This window comes from Balaenoptera borealis, assembly GCF_965194805.1.
Source record: "Balaenoptera borealis genome assembly, chromosome: 7".
NCBI classification, from domain to species: Eukaryota; Metazoa; Chordata; class Mammalia; order Artiodactyla; family Balaenopteridae; genus Balaenoptera; species Balaenoptera borealis.
In genome coordinates this window covers 17,169,710-17,191,852 of record NC_138864.1, presented here as the reverse complement: position 1 = coordinate 17,191,852, position 22,143 = coordinate 17,169,710, and the positions used below count along the sequence as shown (strand labels likewise).

The 22,143-nt window shown below is 34.8% G+C and overlaps 1 protein-coding gene across 4 annotated transcripts in view; it reads left to right on the top strand.

The window, feature by feature from the left end:
• Nucleotides 1–22,143, top strand: part of CDK13 (cyclin dependent kinase 13) — a 113,700-nt gene that overhangs the window by 34,078 nt on the left and 57,479 nt on the right. For all 4 annotated transcript variants that reach the window (XM_082399712.1, XM_082399710.1, XM_082399711.1 and 1 more), the window contains exons 3-5: nt 1,855–2,025; nt 3,427–3,566; nt 5,675–5,845. In XM_082399712.1, the coding sequence (XP_082255838.1) occupies nt 1,855–2,025; nt 3,427–3,566; nt 5,675–5,845 (482 nt within the window). The remainder of the gene's footprint in view (nt 1–1,854; nt 2,026–3,426; nt 3,567–5,674; nt 5,846–22,143) is intronic.

Genomic DNA, 22,143 nt, shown 5'->3' with positions numbered 1-22,143 from the left:
ATTTCTGGTTAAGGCATTTTGTTGTTTTTTGTTGCTGTAGTATATGGAGACTTTTAAAAACTCATCACATACCCTATTTGGTTATTGCAGGTATTCAGTGAAAATACAATGTTTTTAATTATATAGTGTTATTTTTGGAAACTAATATTTCATTTCTCTTAAGTCTGGGAGCCTTGCTGAATTTGGTAGTTCATATAATGATATATTTGAATATAGGCAGTCTTTTAAATGTTAAATTATAAGTAAAATTAAGACTTTTAGTCTCCCCTTCCCCCTATTGATTTGAATTTTTGGACAAATGCAAATTTTGGACTGAGGTCTAATTACAAGTTAGAGACTACAGTTCTCTAAATAAGTTATTTTAAATAGAATTATTTTCAGACAGAGTTCAAGTGGTACCTTTTCTAGAAAGAAGCTTTTACTGTCTTTCAGTCCTGAGTTAGCTACCCTTTAGTACCATATTACTCTGGAAATTAGTCTGTACAGTACTTTATCCTGCTGCTTTCTGATGTTCTCCAAAAGACTGTAACCTCCTTTCTGAGAGGAACTGTATGTATCTTAATGTATTTGTGAATTGTTTTTGTTGTTAAACTATAGTGCCTATGTAATACCTAGCACATAGACATGTATAATGAATATCTGTTGAATGGAGGGACATGAAAATTGAAAAGTGGGCTATATGACACCATTACTATAAAAATAAGACTGCAATCCAATTTCCTTTTGAGCTTGTTTTCCCTATTAAAGATTACTTTCTAGTAACACGGGGTTATGAAGAAAAGTCACAATTTTATTGATAAATAGTTTTTATCAGATGGTATTAAAAGACCATATATTGTACAATAATATTAAAGTCCAGCATGAGTAGGAGAAGTTATAATTAAAATGGAATGATTTATATTGTTAACATCATTAGTAGTTTCTGACCACAGCAGTGTAGTGTCACTAAATTTTTAAATTCTGGGACTCATAACTGCTATGAAAGTATGTGAAGTCCAAATTTTATTATCATTATAATATTCTCTTTCAACATGTTATATTGTTAAACAGATTTTGTAGTGTCTGGGAGTTTTAAAATAATCAATTACCAGGTTAAGATATAGTTTAAAAAATCAGAGCTCTTAAGACATTCAAAAAAGTATAAAACTAACTGAGCTTAATTTTCACCTGTAATTCTGATAAGCTAGAGTCTTAAAAAAAATTTTAAAGAATCATTGTCCAATTCAGGAAAAATTAATTCTAAAAAGGGATGAAGCTGAATTTGTTCTTTGTTGTTATTTAAATGGGCCAGATAAATAATAGCATGTGGTTTATTTATTTCTTACAACAAAATAGCTTTTTGTCTCTCTACCAGAATCAAACCAAATGCTATTATAAAACTAATGAATTTTCCCGCAAAGCATGACTAGTTGACTTTCAGTTTTAATTTACAGTTTTATAGTAATTCTATATCTTTTTAAAAAATAGACTGTTTTTTAGAACAGTTTTAGATTTACAAAAAAATTATGATGATATTACAGAGGGTTCCCATATACCCTGCACTCAGTTTCTTCATTATTAACATCTAGCATTATTAGCATGGTACATTTGTTACAATTAATGAACAAATATTGATACATTATTAGTAACTAAAGTCCATACTTTGTTCAGATTTCCTTAGTTTTTATCTAATTCTGTATCATTTTTGCCCCCAAATTTTATATTTTTGCAGTTGAATATAGTATATTATTTTAGCTGGAAAGTAAAGAAACTCAGTTTAGTCTTTTGCCATTGTGTGCTATGTAAATGCATTTTTATTTCTCAGTGAAATAAATTTTTGTGTTTTGTTTATTTGTCTGACTCCTTTCTTTTTAGCTTACGAGGAAATATTTCAGTAAAAGCAGTTAAAAAAGAAGTAGAAAAGAAACTGCGATGTCTACTTGCTGATTTACCACTGCCCCCTGAGCTACCAGGAGGAGATGATCTCTCAAAGAGTCCAGAGGAAAAGAAAACAGCAACACAGTTACATAGTAAAAGGAGGCCTAAGTATGTGCTTGCTTTCTACCTGCTCTTAAATTGGCCAGAGATGATTCTGGATCATCATAAAATCATAAAATCCAAAATTAAGATTTAAAATAATAAAAAGTATATTTATTCTTTCAACTTAAGTATATGAATAAATTTTACTGGAGCTTTGAAAAATTTTTTTTTCATAACTGCCTGAGTACTTATTCAAAATGACTAATAAAATCAAATTAAATTTTCTCTCTCAGTTTGTAATGTATTAATTTCTTGGGATATTATATATGTTGAAGAAATTTTCTGTAATTAAGATATTTAAAAAACAGATATTGAAATTGAGCAAGGTGGAAATCAGCATTCAGTGAGCCCAGACAAAATTAGTAATGGGCAAGCTGCTGTGTTTTCCTTTGCTTTTAGCTCCATTTGCTCCCATAACTAAATGCATTCTTGATTTTGCAAGAGGTGGAGTGGAAGAAGGTTTGAAATCTGTATCCTAAATTAGCTTCAAGTAAGTGCCTAGAGATAACTCTTTCCCTTGAAACCTGTTCATCAGTTAAGGGCAGAGGGAGAATGATGATTCCTTTTTTTACTTCTACTTAACCAAGGGAAAGTGTAAGTAAGACTTTGAGTTAGATCTGATTTTAGAATTGCTGTTTCAGGTAGTGTCTAGTATAAGAATATGAGGTGATTTTCTAGTGTGGAGTAGAAAGCTAGAAAACTTTTAGAATAGTCTCTCCTTGAGTATTGTAGCTTTATTCCTTTACTTAAATTTCTCTTACCTGCCAGAATATTAAAATACTATAAAATTACATATCTTTTTGAAGAATATCAAATATTTGTTATATATAATACATACTTAAAGTGTAGATTCCTAAGGGTTGATAATATTAATATTTTTATACTCTCTTAGACTGAAAATCTTTCTGGTGCTTCCGTTTTTAAGATAATTTTATCTAGCCATAAGTCTAAATTTGTCAATACGATTTATAGTTAGATTTTTGATAATGTTCATTATTAAACTTCTGGTTTTTGGAAGCAGATAAATATATACACATTGGCAGTGAATGAAAAAGTACTCTGGAGGTTGTTTAGAGAACTTTGAATCTTTGAACCGGTGTTGCTTTTGTCCCCTTGCTGAAAAATTATGTTGTATTTCTGAAAGTCCTTCATACAAACTTTATTACTTCTCATTCCCACTTTAAGTGTTAGTCTACAGAAGGAGAGTCAGTATGGAGAAATACCTTGACTTTCATGATAATTTATAATACCACCTCACAGTGTTGCCTGTCTTGGATGATCACAAATATGCAAGGGTGAGGGGAAATAAATGATTTAAGATTGGGTATGGAGGGTGGATATTGAGTATTAAACAGTTTATTCAGTTTTCTTGATTGTATATAAAAACTTCAGAACTATATTTGATAGAATATGTGGGCCTCGCTATGGTGAAATCAAAGAAAAAGACATTGACTGGGGAAAACGCTGCGTGGATAAATTTGATATCATCGGAATTATTGGAGAAGGTACCTATGGACAAGTTTACAAGGCCAGGGATAAAGACACTGGTAAGAATGCCAGATGCTTTGGATCTTTGGGCCTATGGAATGTACTTAATTCATGTTTCTCTTCTAATGTATAACCTGAGGAATTTTCAGGAAAGAAAAAAGTTAAATTTGAATTTATCGTGCTATTGTTTCATCTTGTTTTTTGTTTCATTTTATATATGCACTTATGTAAGATATGAGTACATGTAACGGGGTGTATATACATATATGGTTTTTTGTTTTGTTTTTTTTTTTTTGGCTGCATTGGGATCTTCGTTGCGGCATGTGGGATCTTCCATTGTGGCGCGTGGGCTCTTTGTTGCGGCACGCAGGCTTGTCTCTGGTTGTGGCGCGCAGGCTCCAGAGCGTGTGAGCTCAGTAGTTGCGGCACGCGGGCTCTCTAGTTGTGGTGTGTGGGCTCCAGAGCACGCGGGCTCAGTAGTTGGGGCACACGGGCTCAGTTGCCCCACGGCACGTGGGATCTTAGTTCCCCAATTGGAAGGCGGATTCTTCTTCTTCTTAATAAATTTATTTATTTTATTTATTTAGTTTTGGCTGCATTGGGTCTTCGTTGCTGCGTGCGGGCTTTCTATAGTTGCGACGAGAGGGGCTACTCTTTGTTGCGGTGCGCGGGCTTCTCATTGCGGTGGCTTCTCTTGTTGCGGAGCATGGGCTGTAGGCGCGTGGGCTTCAGGAGTCGTGGCATGCGGGCTCAGTAGTTGTGGCTCGTGGGTCCTAGAGCGCAGGCTCAGTAGTTGTGGCACACGGGCTTAGTTGCTCCGTGGCGTGTGGCATCTTCCCGGAGCAGGGCTCAAACCCATGTCCCCTGCATTGGCAGGGGGATTCTTAACCACTGTGCCACCAGGGAAGCCCCGGAAGGCGGATTCTTAACCACTGGACCACCAGGGAAGTCCCCTAAGAGAAAGTTTTAAAAGACCTTGGGGCAGAGGAAAAAGTAACTGTGTTAGACGCCATGTATTTTACTAATAAATAGTGCTTAGAGTCAGTGTTTAATCTTTATTTATAATTTCTTGTTGAAGTAAACCAATAGATAAAATAGCATAGGTGTTTGAGGGCACTTAGTATAAGCGAGGCTACCTTATGCATAGAAACTCTGAAGGCAGTTATAGCATGCAGCAATGAAGTAATATTCATCATGATGATTCTGCATTATCAAAAGAGATTAAATTATAAAACAAGGAATCATACATTTTAGATTTCTATTAAAAAAGAATCAACTAATTTTTAATGATTAAAAGGAAAAACGTCCTTCCTTTGGAAAATTTGTAAGTACAGAATTCCTTTTTTTTTCCCTACAAAGAAGTGGAATGAACAAACTCTTATTACAGTGAGTTTTTTCTTATAATAGGATTTGTGTGTGTTTCAGTATTTAGATTATCTGATACAAAACTCGCTCATATGTAAATTATGAGGCCATTTGGTGTTGTGGGAAGAGCACATAGTTTTGAGACAGCTAAACCAGATTTTGAATCCCAGTTTTACTACTGGGTAACTGGGCATCTTTGGACAGCTTAATATATCTGAGCATATTTTCTTATCTGCACAGTGTCCAGAGTTTTCTCATCTGTTCAGAGAGATTTTATGCATGTATAAGCATATTAGGTATATTTAGCCTCCCCTCTTCACTTTTTAAAAAATGGCAGTGTAATATATCTACTCTTCGTTATCTAGCTTTTTTCATTTAATATATCTTAGTATAAAATAACAATACATATAGACCTACTTTATCCTTTTTAACAGTTGTATAATATTCCATAGTTTGATAAATATCCCTTAATTTATTTAACCAGAAACTTTTTGAACCATAAACATTATAATTTGGTATATTGGAAACTATATTTTGTGGTTTGTAATTTCAAGAGGTAGGAACTGAAGTTATGAATTAAAATAAAAATTTAGGGAATTCCCTGCTGGTCCAGTGGTTAGTACTCCACGTTTCTACTGCAGGGGGCACGGATTTGATCCGTGGTTGGGGAACTAAGATTCCCGCAAACTACCTGGTGCAGCTGAAAATAAAAAATAAAAAAATACTAAAAAATAAAATAAAAATTTAAAATGTTACTTAGTTTTGTCAGCTGGTAACCTGATTTTATTTACTTTTCTAATAGGAGAAATGGTAGCCTTAAAAAAAGTACGCCTGGATAATGAAAAGGAAGGCTTTCCCATTACAGCAATTCGAGAAATTAAAATTCTCCGGCAGCTTAACCACCAGAGTATTATCAATATGAAGGAAATAGTGACCGATAAAGAAGATGCTTTGGATTTTAAGAAGGATAAAGGTATGTGTGCATATTTACATAACCAGTTCTGTGTATTCATGATTTTGCTAACTTATAGATTTTGATATTGACCATTTGAGTATTTATTAGGTACATTAAAAATATTGCCTTAATATCAAACTGTATTAAAAAAATTTTTTTTAATTTATTTTATTGAACTATAGTTGATTTACAATGTTGTATTTCTGCTGTACAGCGAAGTGATTCAGTTTTACATATATATATTCTTTTTCATATTCTTTTCCATTATGGTTTATCACAGGATATTGAATATAGTTCCCTGTGCTATAAAGTAGGACCTTGTTGTTTATCCATTATGTTTGTAATAGTTTGCATCTGCTAATCCCAAATTCCCAATCCATCCCTCCCTCCGCCTTCCATCCTCCTTGGCAACCACAAGTCTATTTTTTATGTCTGTGAGTCTGTTTCTGTTTTGTAGGTAAGTTCATTTGTGTCATATTTTAGATTCCACATATCAGAGATATCATATGATATTTGTCTGACTTACTTAGTATGATAGTTTCTAGGTCCATCCATGTTACTGCAAATGGAATTATTTCATTCTTTTTTTATGGCTGAGTAGTATTCCATTGTATGTATGTACCACATCTTCTTTATGCATTCATCTGTCAGTGGACATTTAGGTTGTTTCCATGTCTTGGCTATTGTAAATAGTGCTTCTGTGAACATTGGGGTGCATGTATCTTTTTGAATTATAGTTTTGTGTGGATACATGTCCAGGAGTGGGATTGCGGGATCATATGGCAACTCAATTTTGAGTTTTTGAGGAGCCTCCATACTGTTTTCCATAGTGGCTGCACCAATATACATTCCCACCAACAGTGTAGGAGGGTTGCCTTTTTTCCACACCCTCTCTAGCAATTTGTTATTTGTAGAGTCTTTAATGATGGCCATTTTGAACTGGTGTGAGGTGGTACCTCATTGTAGTTTTGATTTGCTTTTCTCTAATAATTAGCGATGTCGAGCATCTTTTCACATGCCTGTTGGCCATCTGTATGTCTTCTTTGGAGAAATGTCTGTTTAGGTCTTCTGCCCATTTTTCGATTGGGTTGTCAAACTCTATTTTTTTAATTTATTTTTTTGAATTTTATTTTTTTATACAGCAGGTTCTTATTAATTATCTATTTTATACATATTAGTGTATATATGTCAATCCCAATCTCCCAATTCATTCCCCCCCCAACCCCCGTTTTTTGATTGGGTTGTCAAACTATTTTAAAATAGTTGAGTTGAAGAATTATTTTACATGTTTTACTTTACTGGTTTTCGAGTCACCTAGGTAACATCATACTTATTGGTATTACAGATGAAGTATTCACTAGCAATATTTTTTTTTTTTTGGCCTCAATATGTAATTTTTAGTCTTTATTTTTTAGTGATTGAGAAGCAGTTTATAGTAGTATTAGAATATATTTACCTTACATTTTTAATGTTATAATGCCTCAACATACAAGGAAACTTTGTGGTAGGCATATGTATTATTTCTAAAAGTATGGCGTCAAAAATGTTAACCTGAAATTGCTTTTGATAATCTATACTGGTATATTGTTGGCTTTTAGCAAAAAAAAGCTGAAAAGAAATTAGTGTGCTTTTTAAAGTAGTTAACATAGGGTATTTGATGGGTGAAAGAAATGCTCTACCTCCAGTAGGTTTTAGATCTTTAGAGTAAGATTTTGGAACTAAGGTTGACTCCCTTATAGTCAGTGGTTTTCAAAGAGCAGAATTCTTTTTGAAACTAAATCTAACATAAAACAGATTAAAAAGTAGGTACGTTCTGATTGAACATGGTACTTAGCCTCCTCCCATCCCCAACTGTACACATCCACCGTCTTACTCTTCCGGGGAACACAGTATAAAAATGATTGTTGTTATGTATGGTAACCATTTTTTGTGAAGGAACCTCTGTTGGAAAGTATTCTGTATGCCCTATGGAGATCCTCAGAATCATCTTTTTAATTGATGTAACTTCCATTAGTTTTTTTCCCATAATAAAGCCCATATTTCTTAGTCTGACTTTCTACTGGGTTTGTCTTTTTCATGTTATTTTTCACTACTTCTTATTGTGTAGTAGAAAGGTTACCTGTTTGACTTGGGTTAGAATGTCTGGGATTAGAGACAGCTTTTCAGCAAGGCCTTTAGCCCTTCTGAGCCTGTTATTTCTTTACCCATTAAAGGGAAACATTATTTCTCTTACTGTGTAGTGAGAATTAAATTAAGATTTTATGCATGAGGGTGGTGTGCAAATACTGTTTTTCATTGATCTTGTTCTATAGCCAAATTAATATAGTTGCTTTTCCTCCACATACCCTGGACCTCTGTTTTCCTGATCTGTGTGATCACATCCCTGTTTATTTCTCCAACCTCAACCCCAATCAGTTTTTCTCATTGCTCACCAAACTCCATTCACATCGCTTGTTTGAGTCACCAGATATGCCAGTGCACTTCTCTGCCCTGAAGCCTTTCTTTACACTGGGCATACACCTCTCCAGCCCCAACACACACACACACACACACGCGTGTGCGCACAATTTAAGGCAAATTTCTCATTCTCTCGCTCTCTGCCTGAATGTTGCTTTATTCATTAGTGAGGCCTTACCTGACCAATCTTCCCACTTTCCACCACAGTGGCCTTAAGAAAACAGGGTTAAGTGGTTTCACCATGGGTATATTTTTGTGCAGAAACCTGTAGATGCTGAAGGAGCTTCCTCTGAAATAATCGAGGGAATGCAAGCGAGACAGACAAACTAATCCTAAATTTTTTTCCTAATGTTTTCATCTTCAAGCAGTTCCATTTCTTTTTACTCTCTTTGAGGGAATCTTTGAACTATTTTGTCTGTTTCTCAGTCTTTTTATTGTTAGTGTGAGGTATGAGAAAACATTTCCTATACCTCTAGGTCTTTAGTTTCTGCGTGGGATGCAGTTACTTGTATTAATTTCAGTAGTCTTGTGTTCGTATGTCCCTGTTCATAAGGTCTTTGAACTAGACTGTTAATTATTTTGCAACAGAAGCTTTGCTTTGTTATTTTCTTCTTTCCATTGAGGATTATGAATTTACAGAAAAATACTTTCTGAATGAATGCAATAATATTCAATGAAAAATTTTAATGCAGTTTATAATTCTCTGGGTAGAGGAGACTTTTTGTTTTGCAGTTATATGCAATATAAAGTAAAACGTTAGGGCTTCCCTGGTGGCGCAGTGGTTGAGAACCTGCCTGCCAATGCAGGGGACACGGGTTCGAGCCCTGGTCTGGGAAGATCCCACATGCCGAGGAGCAGCTAGGCCCGTGAGCCACAACTACTGAGCCTGCGCGTCTGGAGCCTGTGCTCCGCAACAAGAGAGGCCGCGATAGTGAGAGGCCCGTGCACCGTGATGAAGAGTGGCCCCCACTTGCCGCAACTAGAGAAAGCCCTCGCACAGAAACGAGGACCCAACACAGTCATAAATAAAAATAAATAAATTAAAAAAAAAAAAAAGTAAAACGTTAGTCATTGATCTCCATATCAAAATGTAAATATTTAGTATTCAGATGAAAAATAAACATTGAAATAATGGTATCACTACAACAAAATAGTATTTTGGTACTTAAAATTAACATAATATTCTGGGTAACGAAAACCAGTATTAAAATTACTTTGCACAAATTAAGTTAGCTGTAATGCTCTCAATACTAGTGTTTGTTTAATGAGGGGATTTGAGTAATCTTTTAATTTGGAATTTTTCTAAAAATCAATGAAACAGTTTTCTATAGTAATTCTTATGGCAGAGTGTCATTATATGGTTGAGGGAAGCAGTCTTAAATGTCACTTCCTCTGTAGTCTCTCGATTCTCACATGGTGCTCCCCTACGCTTGCATTCCATGTTATACACAGTTCTATAACGATATTTTCTATTTCAACTTAGTCATTATGTTTTTATATCTTATTCCTATTGAAGTGCCTGCCTGAGGACAGAGACTGAGTTTTATTCTACTTTGTATTCATAGTGTGCAGAACACAGTAGGTTATCATTAAATTTTGAATAAATGAATGAATGAAATACAGAGGTGAGAATGTTCTGTGGAGTAGATAGAAAGTTAAAGATGGGTGCTATTTGGATAAGTAGAGAGGAGGCCATTCTAATTCATAATTGTCATAACGTGTTTTATGAGGCAATGAAAAATTGGCATATCCCCTAAGAAAAAGTCTTGCTTCAAAATTATCTTCCCTGTCTCATTTTCTTAAAAATCTGAATTCATGCCCATAATATAGAACTGCTAATATTTTGTGGGTTTTGTGATGAGAGCATTATTGATTGATTTGTTCATTCTTTCCATACATGTTTATTGTGCCAGTTCTAGACTTGGGCTGGCCAATACAGTAGCCACTAGGCAATGTGTTTATTTAAATTTAAATTAATTAAAATTAAATAAAATTAAAAGTTCAGTTCCTTAGTTGCGTTAGCCACATTTCAGGTGCTCTGTAGTTATACGTTACTACTGACTGCATTTTGGGTAGTGCAGCTAGAACATTTTCATCAGATCAGCAAGTTCTAATGAATAGTGCTTGAGATATACAAGGTAAAAAAAAAAAATCTGGTCCCCGACTCAACCAAGTTTCTGGGAACCAAGTGGATCAGTACTTGCTAGAACTAAATCAGACTAATATATGAATGACAGGCTTTTTTCTGCCCAGAAGTTTTCCGTTGTTGTTAACTCTGTTAATCTGTCATTGCCAGAATTTCAGTTGTAGGTGGTGAGTTTCAAAAAAAGAGAAAAAATTTAATGCAGGTGTGGGATCTACCAAATAAGCGAGAGAACTTTGTTAAGGAGTCTGTACCTACCAACTGTGTGCTGTGTTTTCTTCTTTTTTTTTTTTTTCCTACCTTAAAAAAGAAATGAACTTGCAGGTTATTTTATTAAAGATAAAATTTTCCTGTGATGGTGGGGCCTCCAGCAGCATGTTGAGGCGGGATGGAAAGTCACTTGTAAGTTTAAATTTTTTATATACTGGGGCCGCCTATATTATGTTACTCATTTTGTCATGTAAAAGATAAAACTTAGTCTCAGTTGTACAATTTATTTGTATCTGATATTCTATGTGAAGTTTCCAGTTAAGGCTCTAGGCCAGGGATGCATAGTTTTAAGATCCTATACCCTCTTTTTGTGCAGCATTACTACTATTTAGAATTAGTAACTTTTTTTGAGTGGGGCAGGGAAAGAGAAAGAAAAATGTTAGACTTTCTTTTCTTGATTATAACAGTGATGTTTATTGTTATAAATTTGGAAAATAAAATGACCCAGATATTATCACTATTAAAATTTTCTATATTTTTCCTAATGTGTCTTCTCTCATATTTATGATTATTTATTCCCAAGCTGAGGTTCTGCTTCTTTCATTAATAACATGCTTTTTTATTGGAATAATATGTCACTTGGATGGACCATATTTCATTCCTCCATTGTTGCATATTTAGGTTCTTTCAGGCATTTCAACTACTGTTTTCTATATTGAAGTGTTATACTGGGAAATTCTAGCAGTGATTTGTAGCTATTAACCAAACAAGGGACTTTATCTGCTAGAAAAAGTCCTAACCAATTCTGAATTATAGGTTTGGTGAGAAATGAAGTAGTGAGTGAAGTAGTGAGTGATAAAGGTCCTGTATAATGAGCATATATAATCCTAGCAGTCAGTGAGTCCATAGACATTGGAACCAGATTTCCTTCCATTCTAATGTCCTTTTGCATAAAACTTTTATTCACATCTGATTATTCCCTTAAATTGATTATAGAAATGGGATTATTAGGTCAAAGGATTTGAACTTTGATATTTCTTAACACATATTACCAAGTTGTTTTCCAGAAGGGTTGTGCCAGTTTACACTCTTAAATGTAGGGCAGGAACAGAACAGACTAGGAATAGAAGGGAACTGCTTCAACTTGTTAAAGGGCATCTATGAAAAATAAGGATGTCTGCTCTTGACACTTCTGTTCTACATTGCCAGGGAAATAAGGTAAGAAAATGAAATAAAAGGTAACCAGTTGGAAAGGAAGAAGTAAAACTATCTCTAATCAGTTTGTGTGTGTGTGTGTGTGTGTGTGTGTGTGTACATACACACAATATAGAAAATTCTTTGTAATCCACTAAAAAACTCTTAGAACTAATAAATGAGTTCAGCAAGGTGGCAGGATACAAGATCAATATACATAAATCTGTTGTAGTTCTGTACACTAGCAGTGAACAATCTAAAGTGAAATTAAGAAGACTTTAATTTATAATAGCATTAAAAAGAATAAAATATCTAGGAGTAAATTGACAAAAGAAGTGTAAGGCTTTGTACCTTGAAAGCTACAAAATATCATTGAAAAAAAATTAAAACCTAAATAAATGGAAAGACATTACGTGTTCATGGATCAGATGCATACTACTCCCCAAATTGATCTGCATATTCAATGCAGTATCTCTCAGAATCCCAGCTAGCTTCTTTTCAGAAACTGACAAGCTGATCTTAAGATTCATATGAAAATTCAAGAGGTAAAATTGTCAAAAAAATTTAGAAAAACAAAATTGGAGGACGCACACATAGTGATCTCAAATCTTACTACAAAACTAGAATGATCAAGACTGTGTGGTACTGGCTTTAGGAAAACATATAGATCAGTGGAATAGAATTGAGGGTCTAGAAACAAACCCTCATATTTATGGTCAGTTGATTTTTGATGAAGATAGCAGCACAAGTCAATGGAAAAGAACAGGCTTTTCAACAGTCAGTGCTGGGTCAAGTGGATATACACATGCAAAAGAATGAAATTGGATCCCTTTCTCACGTCATACACAGTAATTAACTAAAATGGATCAACGATCTAAATATAAGAGCTAAAATCACAAAACTCTTAGAAGAAAATGTAGGAGTAAATTTTCATGATGTTGGATTAGCCAAAGCCTTCTTTTTTTTTTCTTCTTTTTGAAAACATTTATTTATTAATTTTATCATTTATTTGGCTGTGCCGGGTCTTAGTTGCGGCATGTGGGATCTTCTAGTTGCGACATGCGGGCTCTTAGTTGTGGCATGCGGGATCTAGTTCCCTGACCAGGGATTGAACCCAGGCCCCCTATATTGGGAGTGTGGCGTCTTAACCACTGGACCACCAGGGAAGTCCCTCCAAAGCCTTCTTAGTTATGACAACAAAAGCAGAAACTAAAGGAAAAAAATAGATATATTGGACTTCATCAAAATTTAAAACTTTTGTGTTTTGGTGGACACCATTGGGAAAGTGAAAAGACAACTCAGAATGGGAGAAAATATTTATAAATCATATATCTAAGGGACTTGTCTCTATAATATATGAAGAACTCTTACAACTATATAATAAAAAAAATAGCCTGTTTAAGAAGTAAGCAAAGGATCTCAAAAGACATTTCTCCAAAGAAGATATGCAAATGGCCAATAAGCATATGAAAAGATGTTCAGTATCATAGCCATTAGGGAAATGCAGATCAAAACCACAATGAGATACCATCTTATACACACTGTCAGATGGCCATAGTAAAAAGGAGAAGTAATAACAAGTGTTGGGGAAGATGTGGAGAGATTGGAAGACTCATACATTACTGGTGAGATTGTAAAATGGTACAGCTACTTTGGAAAACAACCTGACATTTCCTCAAAATGTTATGTGTAGATACCATGCGACCTAGAACTTCTTCTACTCTTAAGGATATATCCAAGAGAAATAAAAACATGTCCACACAAAAACTTTATACCAATGTTCATAGCAGGATAATTCACAGTAGTCCCAAAGTGTAAACAACCCAAATGTCAATCAGTTGATGAATAGATAAACAAAATCTGGTATATCCATATAGTTGAATATTATTCTGCCACTAAAAGAATTGAAGTACTTACACCAACAAATTGGATAACTTAGATGAACTGGACACATTTGTAAAAACACACAACCTACCAAGAATCATGAAGAAATAGAAAATCTGAACAGACCAGTGAAGAGATGACTCTGTAATAAAAAATCTCCAACAAAATAAAGCCCAGTACCAGATGGTCTTACTGGTGAATTCTACCAAACTTTTAATGAAGAATTAACACCAGTCCTCTCCAGACTATTCCAAAACACTTCAAACTCATTCTATAAGGCCAGCATTACTCTCGTACCAAACCTAGGCAAAGACTACAAGACAAGAAATCTATAGACCAATAATTTTTCTGATGAATATTCAGCAGATTAAATTCAGCAGTGTATTAAAAGGATTATACACTATGACCAAGTGAGATTTATTCCTGGAATGCAAAGATGATTCAATATATGAAAATCAATCAATGTAATACACCACTTTATTACAGTGAAGGGGAAAAATCTACATGATGATCTCAGTAGAGACAGAAAAAGCATTTGACAAAGTTTAACGCACTTTCAAGATAAAAACACTTAACAAACTAGGAATAGAAGGAAACTGCGTCAACATATTAAACACCATATATGAAAAGTCCACAGCTAACATCATACTTAGTGGTGAAAGACTAAAAACTTTTCTAAAATCAGGTAGAAGACAAGGATATAGTTTTCCCCAAGCTATCCGAAAGTAGAGTGTTCTTGTGAAACCCATTGTAAGCTCAAATGGCATAAAGGGAAGAAGCAATTACCTTAGGACACATCTTGCTAATGGAATCACAGAATAAATTGAAATAAAGCACAGGTGCTCACAGACACAGTTCAAAGTTATGACCGCTTGATGCTGAGTGTAGTTGCCAGGGAAGGGGCTTGGTAGTGCCACTCTCACTGCTCAGGGTGCATGCTGCCTCTGTAACAGCTCACTGCAAAATCAACACTGAATGCTATTTTTGCTTCTTACCTTTCTTTTGTAAAAGCAGAATTCCTCTGATTTCTTTTGGTTAGCGAAAACAGATACTAATGTAGGTCTGTCATAAAAGCAAAGTGGCATAAAGCGAACTTTCCAAAAATGGGGGATACCTGTACCTGCTTTTGTTGCTTCTGTTCAACATAGTGCTGGAAGTCCTACTCAGAGCAAATAAGCAAGACAAAGGATAGATGCCCAGATTGGAAAGGAAATAAAATTACGTCTGTTCATAGAATGGTCTTATGTGTAAAAAACCCTAAAGATTTCACATACACACACACAAAGTTAGAATTAATAAATGAATTCAGCAAAGTAGCAGGAAACAAAATTAACATGCAAAAATCAGTTGCGTTTCTATACTCTTAACAGTGAAAAATCTGAATAAGAAATGAAAATTCCATTTACAATAGCATCAAAAAGAATAAAATACTTCGGAATAAATTAATCAAGGAAATGAAAGTATTGTACACTGAAAATTACAAAACAAGAAGTTAAGGATGACACCAATTAATTACAGATATTTGTGTTTGTAGATTAGAAGACTTAATAGTGTTAAGATATCACTACTACTCAAAGTGATCTACAGATTCAGTGCAACTCTTATGAAAATTCCAACATTGGTTTTTGCAGAAAAAGGTTTATTTGCTTTATGTAATTTTAAAAGTATTATGTAAAATATCAAACATATACATAAATTTAAAAATGGTATAATGAAATAACACTCCCTGTACCCACTGCCCACCTTTAACAATTATCAACTCATGGCCAATCTTGTTTATATATAATCCCATATCACAGTGATCTAAACTACAATCTTGGGCTTCCCTGGTGGTGCAGTGGTTAAGAATCCGCCTGCCAATGCAGCGGACATGGGTTCGATCCCTGGTCTGGGAAGATCCCACATGCCGCAGAGCAACTAAGCCCATGTGCCACAACTACTGAGCCTGCGCTCTAGAGCCCGTGAGCCACAACTACTGAAGCCTGCACACCACAAGTACTGAAACCCGCGTGCCTGGAGCCCGTGCTCCGCAACAAGAGAAGCCACCACAGTGAGAAGCCTGCGCACTGCAACGAAGAGTAGCCCCTGCTCGCCGCAACTAGACAAAACCCATGTGCAGCAACGAAGATGCGATGCAGCCCCACGCAAAAAAAAAAATTTAGGCTATTATCACAAAAGTAAAAATAAAAACAGCAGAAAATAACAAGTGACAAGATGTGGAGAAATTGGAACCCTTGTTCTTTGCCAGTGGGAGTCTGCAGCAGTAAAGCTGCTATGGAAAATGATAACGGTGATTCCTCAAAAAGTTAAAAATAGAATTACAATACCATATGATCCAGCATTTCCACCTTTGGGTTTATACTCAAAAGAATTGAAAGCAGCATCTTCAAGAGATTTTGTACCCCATGTTTATAGCAGCATTATTCACAGTAGCCGAAAGGGGAAAGCAACCCAAGTGTCCTTGGATTCATGTATTGATAAGCAAAATATTTATAGGTAATAAAGTATTATTCAGTCTTAGAAAGGGAGAGGATTCTGACATATGCTACAACATGGATGAACCTTGGGGACATTACGCTAAGTGAAATAAGCCAGTCACAAAAGGACCAATATTGTGTGATTTCACTTCTGTGAGGTACCTGAGGTAGTCAGGTTCATAGAGACAGAAAGTTGAATGGTGGTTACCAGGGAGGGAGGTCACAATGGGGAGGTATTTATTGTTTAATGGTTGCAGAATTTCATTTTTGCAAGATGAAAAGAATTCTGGAAATAGATGGTGGTGATGGTTGCACAACAGTGTAAATAAGCTTAATGCCACTAAACTGTACATTTAAACATAGTTAAGATGGTAGATTTTATTTTTATTTTACCACAATTTTTAAAAATGAAAAGGAAATACTGATTGATATATGCTGCAACATGGATGAACCTTAAAAATATTATGCCAAGTGAAAGAAGCCAGTTACAAAGATGATGTATTGTATGATTCTGTTTATGTAAGATGTCCAGAATAGGCAAATCGATAGAGATAGAAAGTAGATTGGTGGTTGCAGGAGACTTGGGGAGGGTCTTGGAAATGGAGAGTGACTGCTAATTGGGTGCGAAGTTTTTCTGAGGTGATGAAAATTTTCAAAAATTCATTGTGGTGATGGTTGGATGACGATGAATACATTAAAGATGTTACTTAAGACAAGAAAACCCCAACTAGCTCCCAAGAATTTTGATAAAAATACTATATAAATTGAGAGGGATAAGTATTGTGGGGAGGCACAGGGTCTTTTATAGAAGATGAGGCTGGAAAGGTAGGACCAAAAATGATGTTTGACCTTAAATACTATACAGAGGAACCAAAATATTAACTTCCACTTTTTTCCCCCGCAAAAAAATAGTGTGTTTTGACCAATGTTTATAGTGATTTTATTTGATCTTTGGCAATCTGATAAGTAAAAATAGTATTCAGTCTTTTTAATAATTATTTTTATTACTGTGCAGGTAGACTGAACAGTTTTCTGTGTAGAGACCATTTATATTTCTTTATCCATATATTACCTTTTTGTGTCCTCTGCCCATTTTTAAATTAGAGTATCAGTGTTTTTCTTAATTGATTTTAAATGTTTTTTTTTTACCTAGTACAAATGTTCATCTTTTGAGTGATTTACATAAAAACTATCCTGCCATCTGGTTTTCTTGCTCTACATGTGTTTCTTAGGTTACTGATCAAAAAGTGTTTGTTGAGTTGAATTGAGGAGAAAAATATTTATGAAACAGATTGTAGTGTGTTCCAGAATAACTAAATGAACCTTTCATGATTGTGAATTTTGCATGATCAGTAAAAGTTATAGGAAGGTGCTTTAGTTACATCAATAAAATATAGCAAATAATGCTTTTAAAGGAAAAAAATTAAAATCTTAACTAGTAATGACTTCCTCCTTTGGGTTACAAGGAAATACAGAGTTAGCATCATGTGTTGAAATTTAGAGGTAATCGAACATAGATCAGAATGTGTAGGTGCCTGTCAGGAGATACGATCTATGGCAAAAGGATGGTCAGGAGTTTAAAAGGAATCTGTAGGAAAGTAGGTGAGGGGTAGGTGGAGATGGAAGGAGGCGGGGGGGGGGGGTTCCTTTTCCCTGCCAATATTTCCTGAATAGCTGAACAAGAAATATGTTATTTTTGGGCGGATGTTATAAGGTAATAGTAATGGGAACTATGTATAATGGTTAAGAGTATAGTTGGAATCTTTGCTTCTTCCACTATTACGTACTCTCTGTTTTCCTCATCTGGAAAATGGAATAACAGTACCTAACTCATAGGTTTGTTAGTATCAAATGAGATAAACTGTGTGAAGCACTTAGGTTAGAATATTGCACATAGTAAGCACACAGTAAAGTTTACTGTTATTATAGCTTGGTGGTAGATTGATTGTGAGGGCAGAAATAGATCAATTATATAATAATTTTTTATAATTAAGCAGAGAGGGTGGATGTTTGGGAGAAATGAGTATTTCAGTTGTAGTTCTTTAGTGAAATTTTATTTTGTGGAGATCATATATCAGGAATGGTGCTGACCCAGAAGTTAAAAATAAAGAAACTTTTTCCTGAAAGCTTAGAAGTAGTCTCTATTTCTAAAAGTTGTCAAGAAGGGTGAAAAACTTGTCACGCCTGACTAGCTGTGATTGATTGGTTAACCCACCAGAAGTTAAAAAGTGAGTTCATTGGTTGATCAAACCCAGGCAGCGAAAAGGAAGTCAGAAGAGTGAAACTCAATATCAGACAGTAGGACAGATGCCAGTTGCAGAAGCCATAGAGTGCTATGGCCATCAATAAGGAGAAAGAATTCTGCTAAATTCTGTGGTGGGGAAAGGCAGGTGGTGAGGAGTGGAAGTGGCAGAGCACCACTTAGGGCATCATTACCATTTAGGGCACTGAAATAAAAAGACAGCTGTTATATCGCCCTATGGTTTTTGAGCCCTCTCTGAGGAAGCGAATAACCCCTTTTTCTTCATGGCATAAAGAGGGTGGGACACTCAGGCTGGGGGATTGTTTCACTTTTGCCATTTCGTAGGTGTGTGATAATGGGCAAATTATTTAGCGTCTCCATGCCTTGTGTGTTACAAGGAGATAATACTTTTCGAGTAATTGTGAAGCTTAAATGAGATAATATGTGAAGTATTTTCACCTCTGTAGTAGTTTACCATTCTTTATGCTTACCATAAAGTCAGCCTACGTACTAACATGTCTTAATATGATAATGTTATAGAAGAGACTTAATATAATAGTTGATCTATCATGCAGTTACTACGTAAGACTTTCAGATTTCTTATTTCTTTTAGTTTGTGTGTAGAATTTTGTTGAAAATCAGATGTTAGAATTTGGAGGGTATTATGCCATGTGTCATACCTTTAGAAGTATATCTCATGTTAAAAAGAAATATCTGTGGCACAAATGTCCTTTTTAATACATAGGCACAGTCCTCCTTTATAGCTCAGAAAAGGACATGAACAAGGAACAAAAAACCGATAATTTCCAGTAAATATTAGCAAAAATATTCAGCCTCACTGTAGTTAAAGGAAACGTAACTTAAGTACAACATATTTTTTACCTGTCAAAAACTGGGAGTGTTTTTAAAAGACCTTCTCTTACCTGATACTTTTTAGAATTGTAAAAATAACATATCTGGTTGAATTAAAGCCCTGGACATGTAGAAATAAAAAACATAAATGAGTAGACGAGAGACATATGCGTAGATGCTCTGACATTTGGCCAACAATGAAGAGACACCAGCGGCTTCCTCTTTTTTAGTTTCTTTTCAGACATTTTTTTGTGAAAAACAAGTATACACCTTGTTTAATCATTAATTTTTACAGAGTTGAGGACATAATATGCAATGTTCTGTAAAATAGACATTTTGTGTATCATGCAGCCATTTTTAAAAACCAAGATAGTGTTTTATAGTTTATTTTTTTTTTAATTCTAATGTGAATTTATTTACTTATTTTAAGTATTTATTTATTTATTTATTTGGCTGCATCAGGTCTTAGTTGTGGCACGCGGGATCTTTCGTTGTGGCGTGTGGGCTCTCTGTTGCGCCTTGTGAGGCTTCTCTCTAGTTGTGGTGCATGGGCTCTAGAGTGCATGGGCTTAGTTGCCCAGTGGCACGTGGGGTCTTAGTTCCCTGACCAGGGATTGAACCCGTGTCCCCTGCATTGGAAGGCGGATTCTTAATCACTGGACCATCAAGGAAGTCCGTGTAGTTTTGTAATTTGGATATATTTTATTTTACTAGACTTTCCCCATAAACGGGTCTTTAGGTTATTGGTTTTTAGCTTTTATTAACAGTGCTCTATCAAACATCATTAAATGTAAATCTGTGTGTATTTCTTTGAGTCTTTCTGTAGATACATTGTTTTTTTAAAAAATTGATTTATTTTTATTTTTGGCTTTGTTGGGTCTTCGTTGCTGCACACAGGCTTTCTCTAGTTGCGGTGAGTGGGGGCTACTCTTCGTTGCAGTGTGCGGGCTTCTCATCGTGATGGCTTCTCATTGCGGAGCACGGGCTCTGGGCACATGGGTTTCAGTAGTTGTGGCGCGTGGGCTCAGTAGTTGTGGCTCGTGGGGTCTAGAGCGCAGGCTCAGTAGTTGTATCGCACGGTCTTAGTTGCTCTGCGGTATGTGGGATCTTCCCAAGCCAGGGATTGAACCTGTGTCTCCTGCATTGGCAGGTGGATTCTTAACCACTGTGCCACCAGGGAAGCCCTGTAGATACATTCTTTTTTTTTTTTTTTTTTAGATACATTCTTTAGAGTTGTTAGGTTAAATGATACAATTCTTTTTTATGTTACTAATTATAGCCAAATTAACTTATAAGAAAGCTTATACCAGTTTACATACTCATTACAATTTTGTGTGAATGGCTAGTTTACTGAATCATAGTACATTATTGATTTTACTTTTTTTGTCCAACTCATAAGAGAAATTCATACTTTTTTTTATTATTACTTGTAAGGTTAAATATTTTTTTCATGTTTTTTACATTTCTTCTGTGAAGTGCCTCTTCCTTTGGCATTTTCTTACCAACTGGAGAGATTTATTAAAATATGGATATTAATGCTTCATGTGTTTCACATATCATAGATAATTTTTCTCCTTTCTGTTGCTTGCCCTTTTTCTATGTTCTTTGTTAATTTAAATCTTGTATATGGTCATTCTGTCAGTTTTGGAGCTTTTTGAGGGAAAGTGGTTTGTCTGATGCTTAGCCTTTTGGAAAATTACAAGAATATTTTTCTGTATTTTTTTCAACTTCTATTCTAGTTCAAAAATCTTAGATATTTAAATTGTTTTTATTTTATTCTCTTATGCTATCTTTAATCAAGTTCCCATATGTTCTGGGCTCTCCTGTTTTACTGATCCTTTTGCATGTCCTGCTGCCATATCACTTTGTTTCAATTATTGCAACCTTATATTACCTTTTAATTTCTGTAGATAAGGGTCTCCTCTCCTCTCCCCCCTTAAGAGAAGATCTTGCGTATTTTCATGCATTTAGATGGATATGAGCTGTGAAAACTTATCAGTGGAGATTTGACTGGAATTACATTGAGGTTTATTTGGAGAAGGGCAAGGATTTTTTTAAAAACTTGGTCAATGTATGGGATCATAGATGGGTATATTTATGTAATGCTTGAGAGTGAAAATTGGTATAACTTTCAGAGAGGGTTTAAGGGCATGGTAGGATATGTGGCACATACTAAATGCTCTGTACATATTTGACGTTGATATTATAATTATTATTTCTTAGAAGGTAATGTGTCTTGTAAATTAGCAATTCTGTTTTTAGAAGCATATAAGGAAGTAATGACTTTACATAGATGTAGCTATGAGACTTCTTCATAGCATTGCTTATAGTAGCAAAATGTTAGAAACAATTTAATCATCTAGCAATAAAGGATTATTAAACAGAACTATGGCATATTATTACTGTGGAATACCATATAGCTATTAAAATTATGTAAAAGTTAAATGATAATAAGGAAAATTGTTTACCCTCTATATTATGAACTGAAAAAAGTTTAGAAAGGAATATATAAAGTTTATTCCAATTTTTGTTTTACAGATAGATATATTCTGGGAGTACTAGGAACCCTGTTGGGGTGATAGATGTGTTCAGTATCTTAATTGTAGCCACAGTCTCACAAGTGTATACCTGTGTGAAAACTATTTACAGTATACCTTCTGAATATGTGCAGTTTATTATTGTCAACTAATATATCAAATCTGTAAAAAAAATTTTGTTCTTTAACATGTAATAAACTTAAGGAAAATGAGCTTATTGCTTCAAGAAGTAAAACCATTAGGATATATATATACATAAATACAGAGAGATTGATTTTAAGGAATTGGGTCACATGATTGTAGAGGCTGGCAAGTCTGTC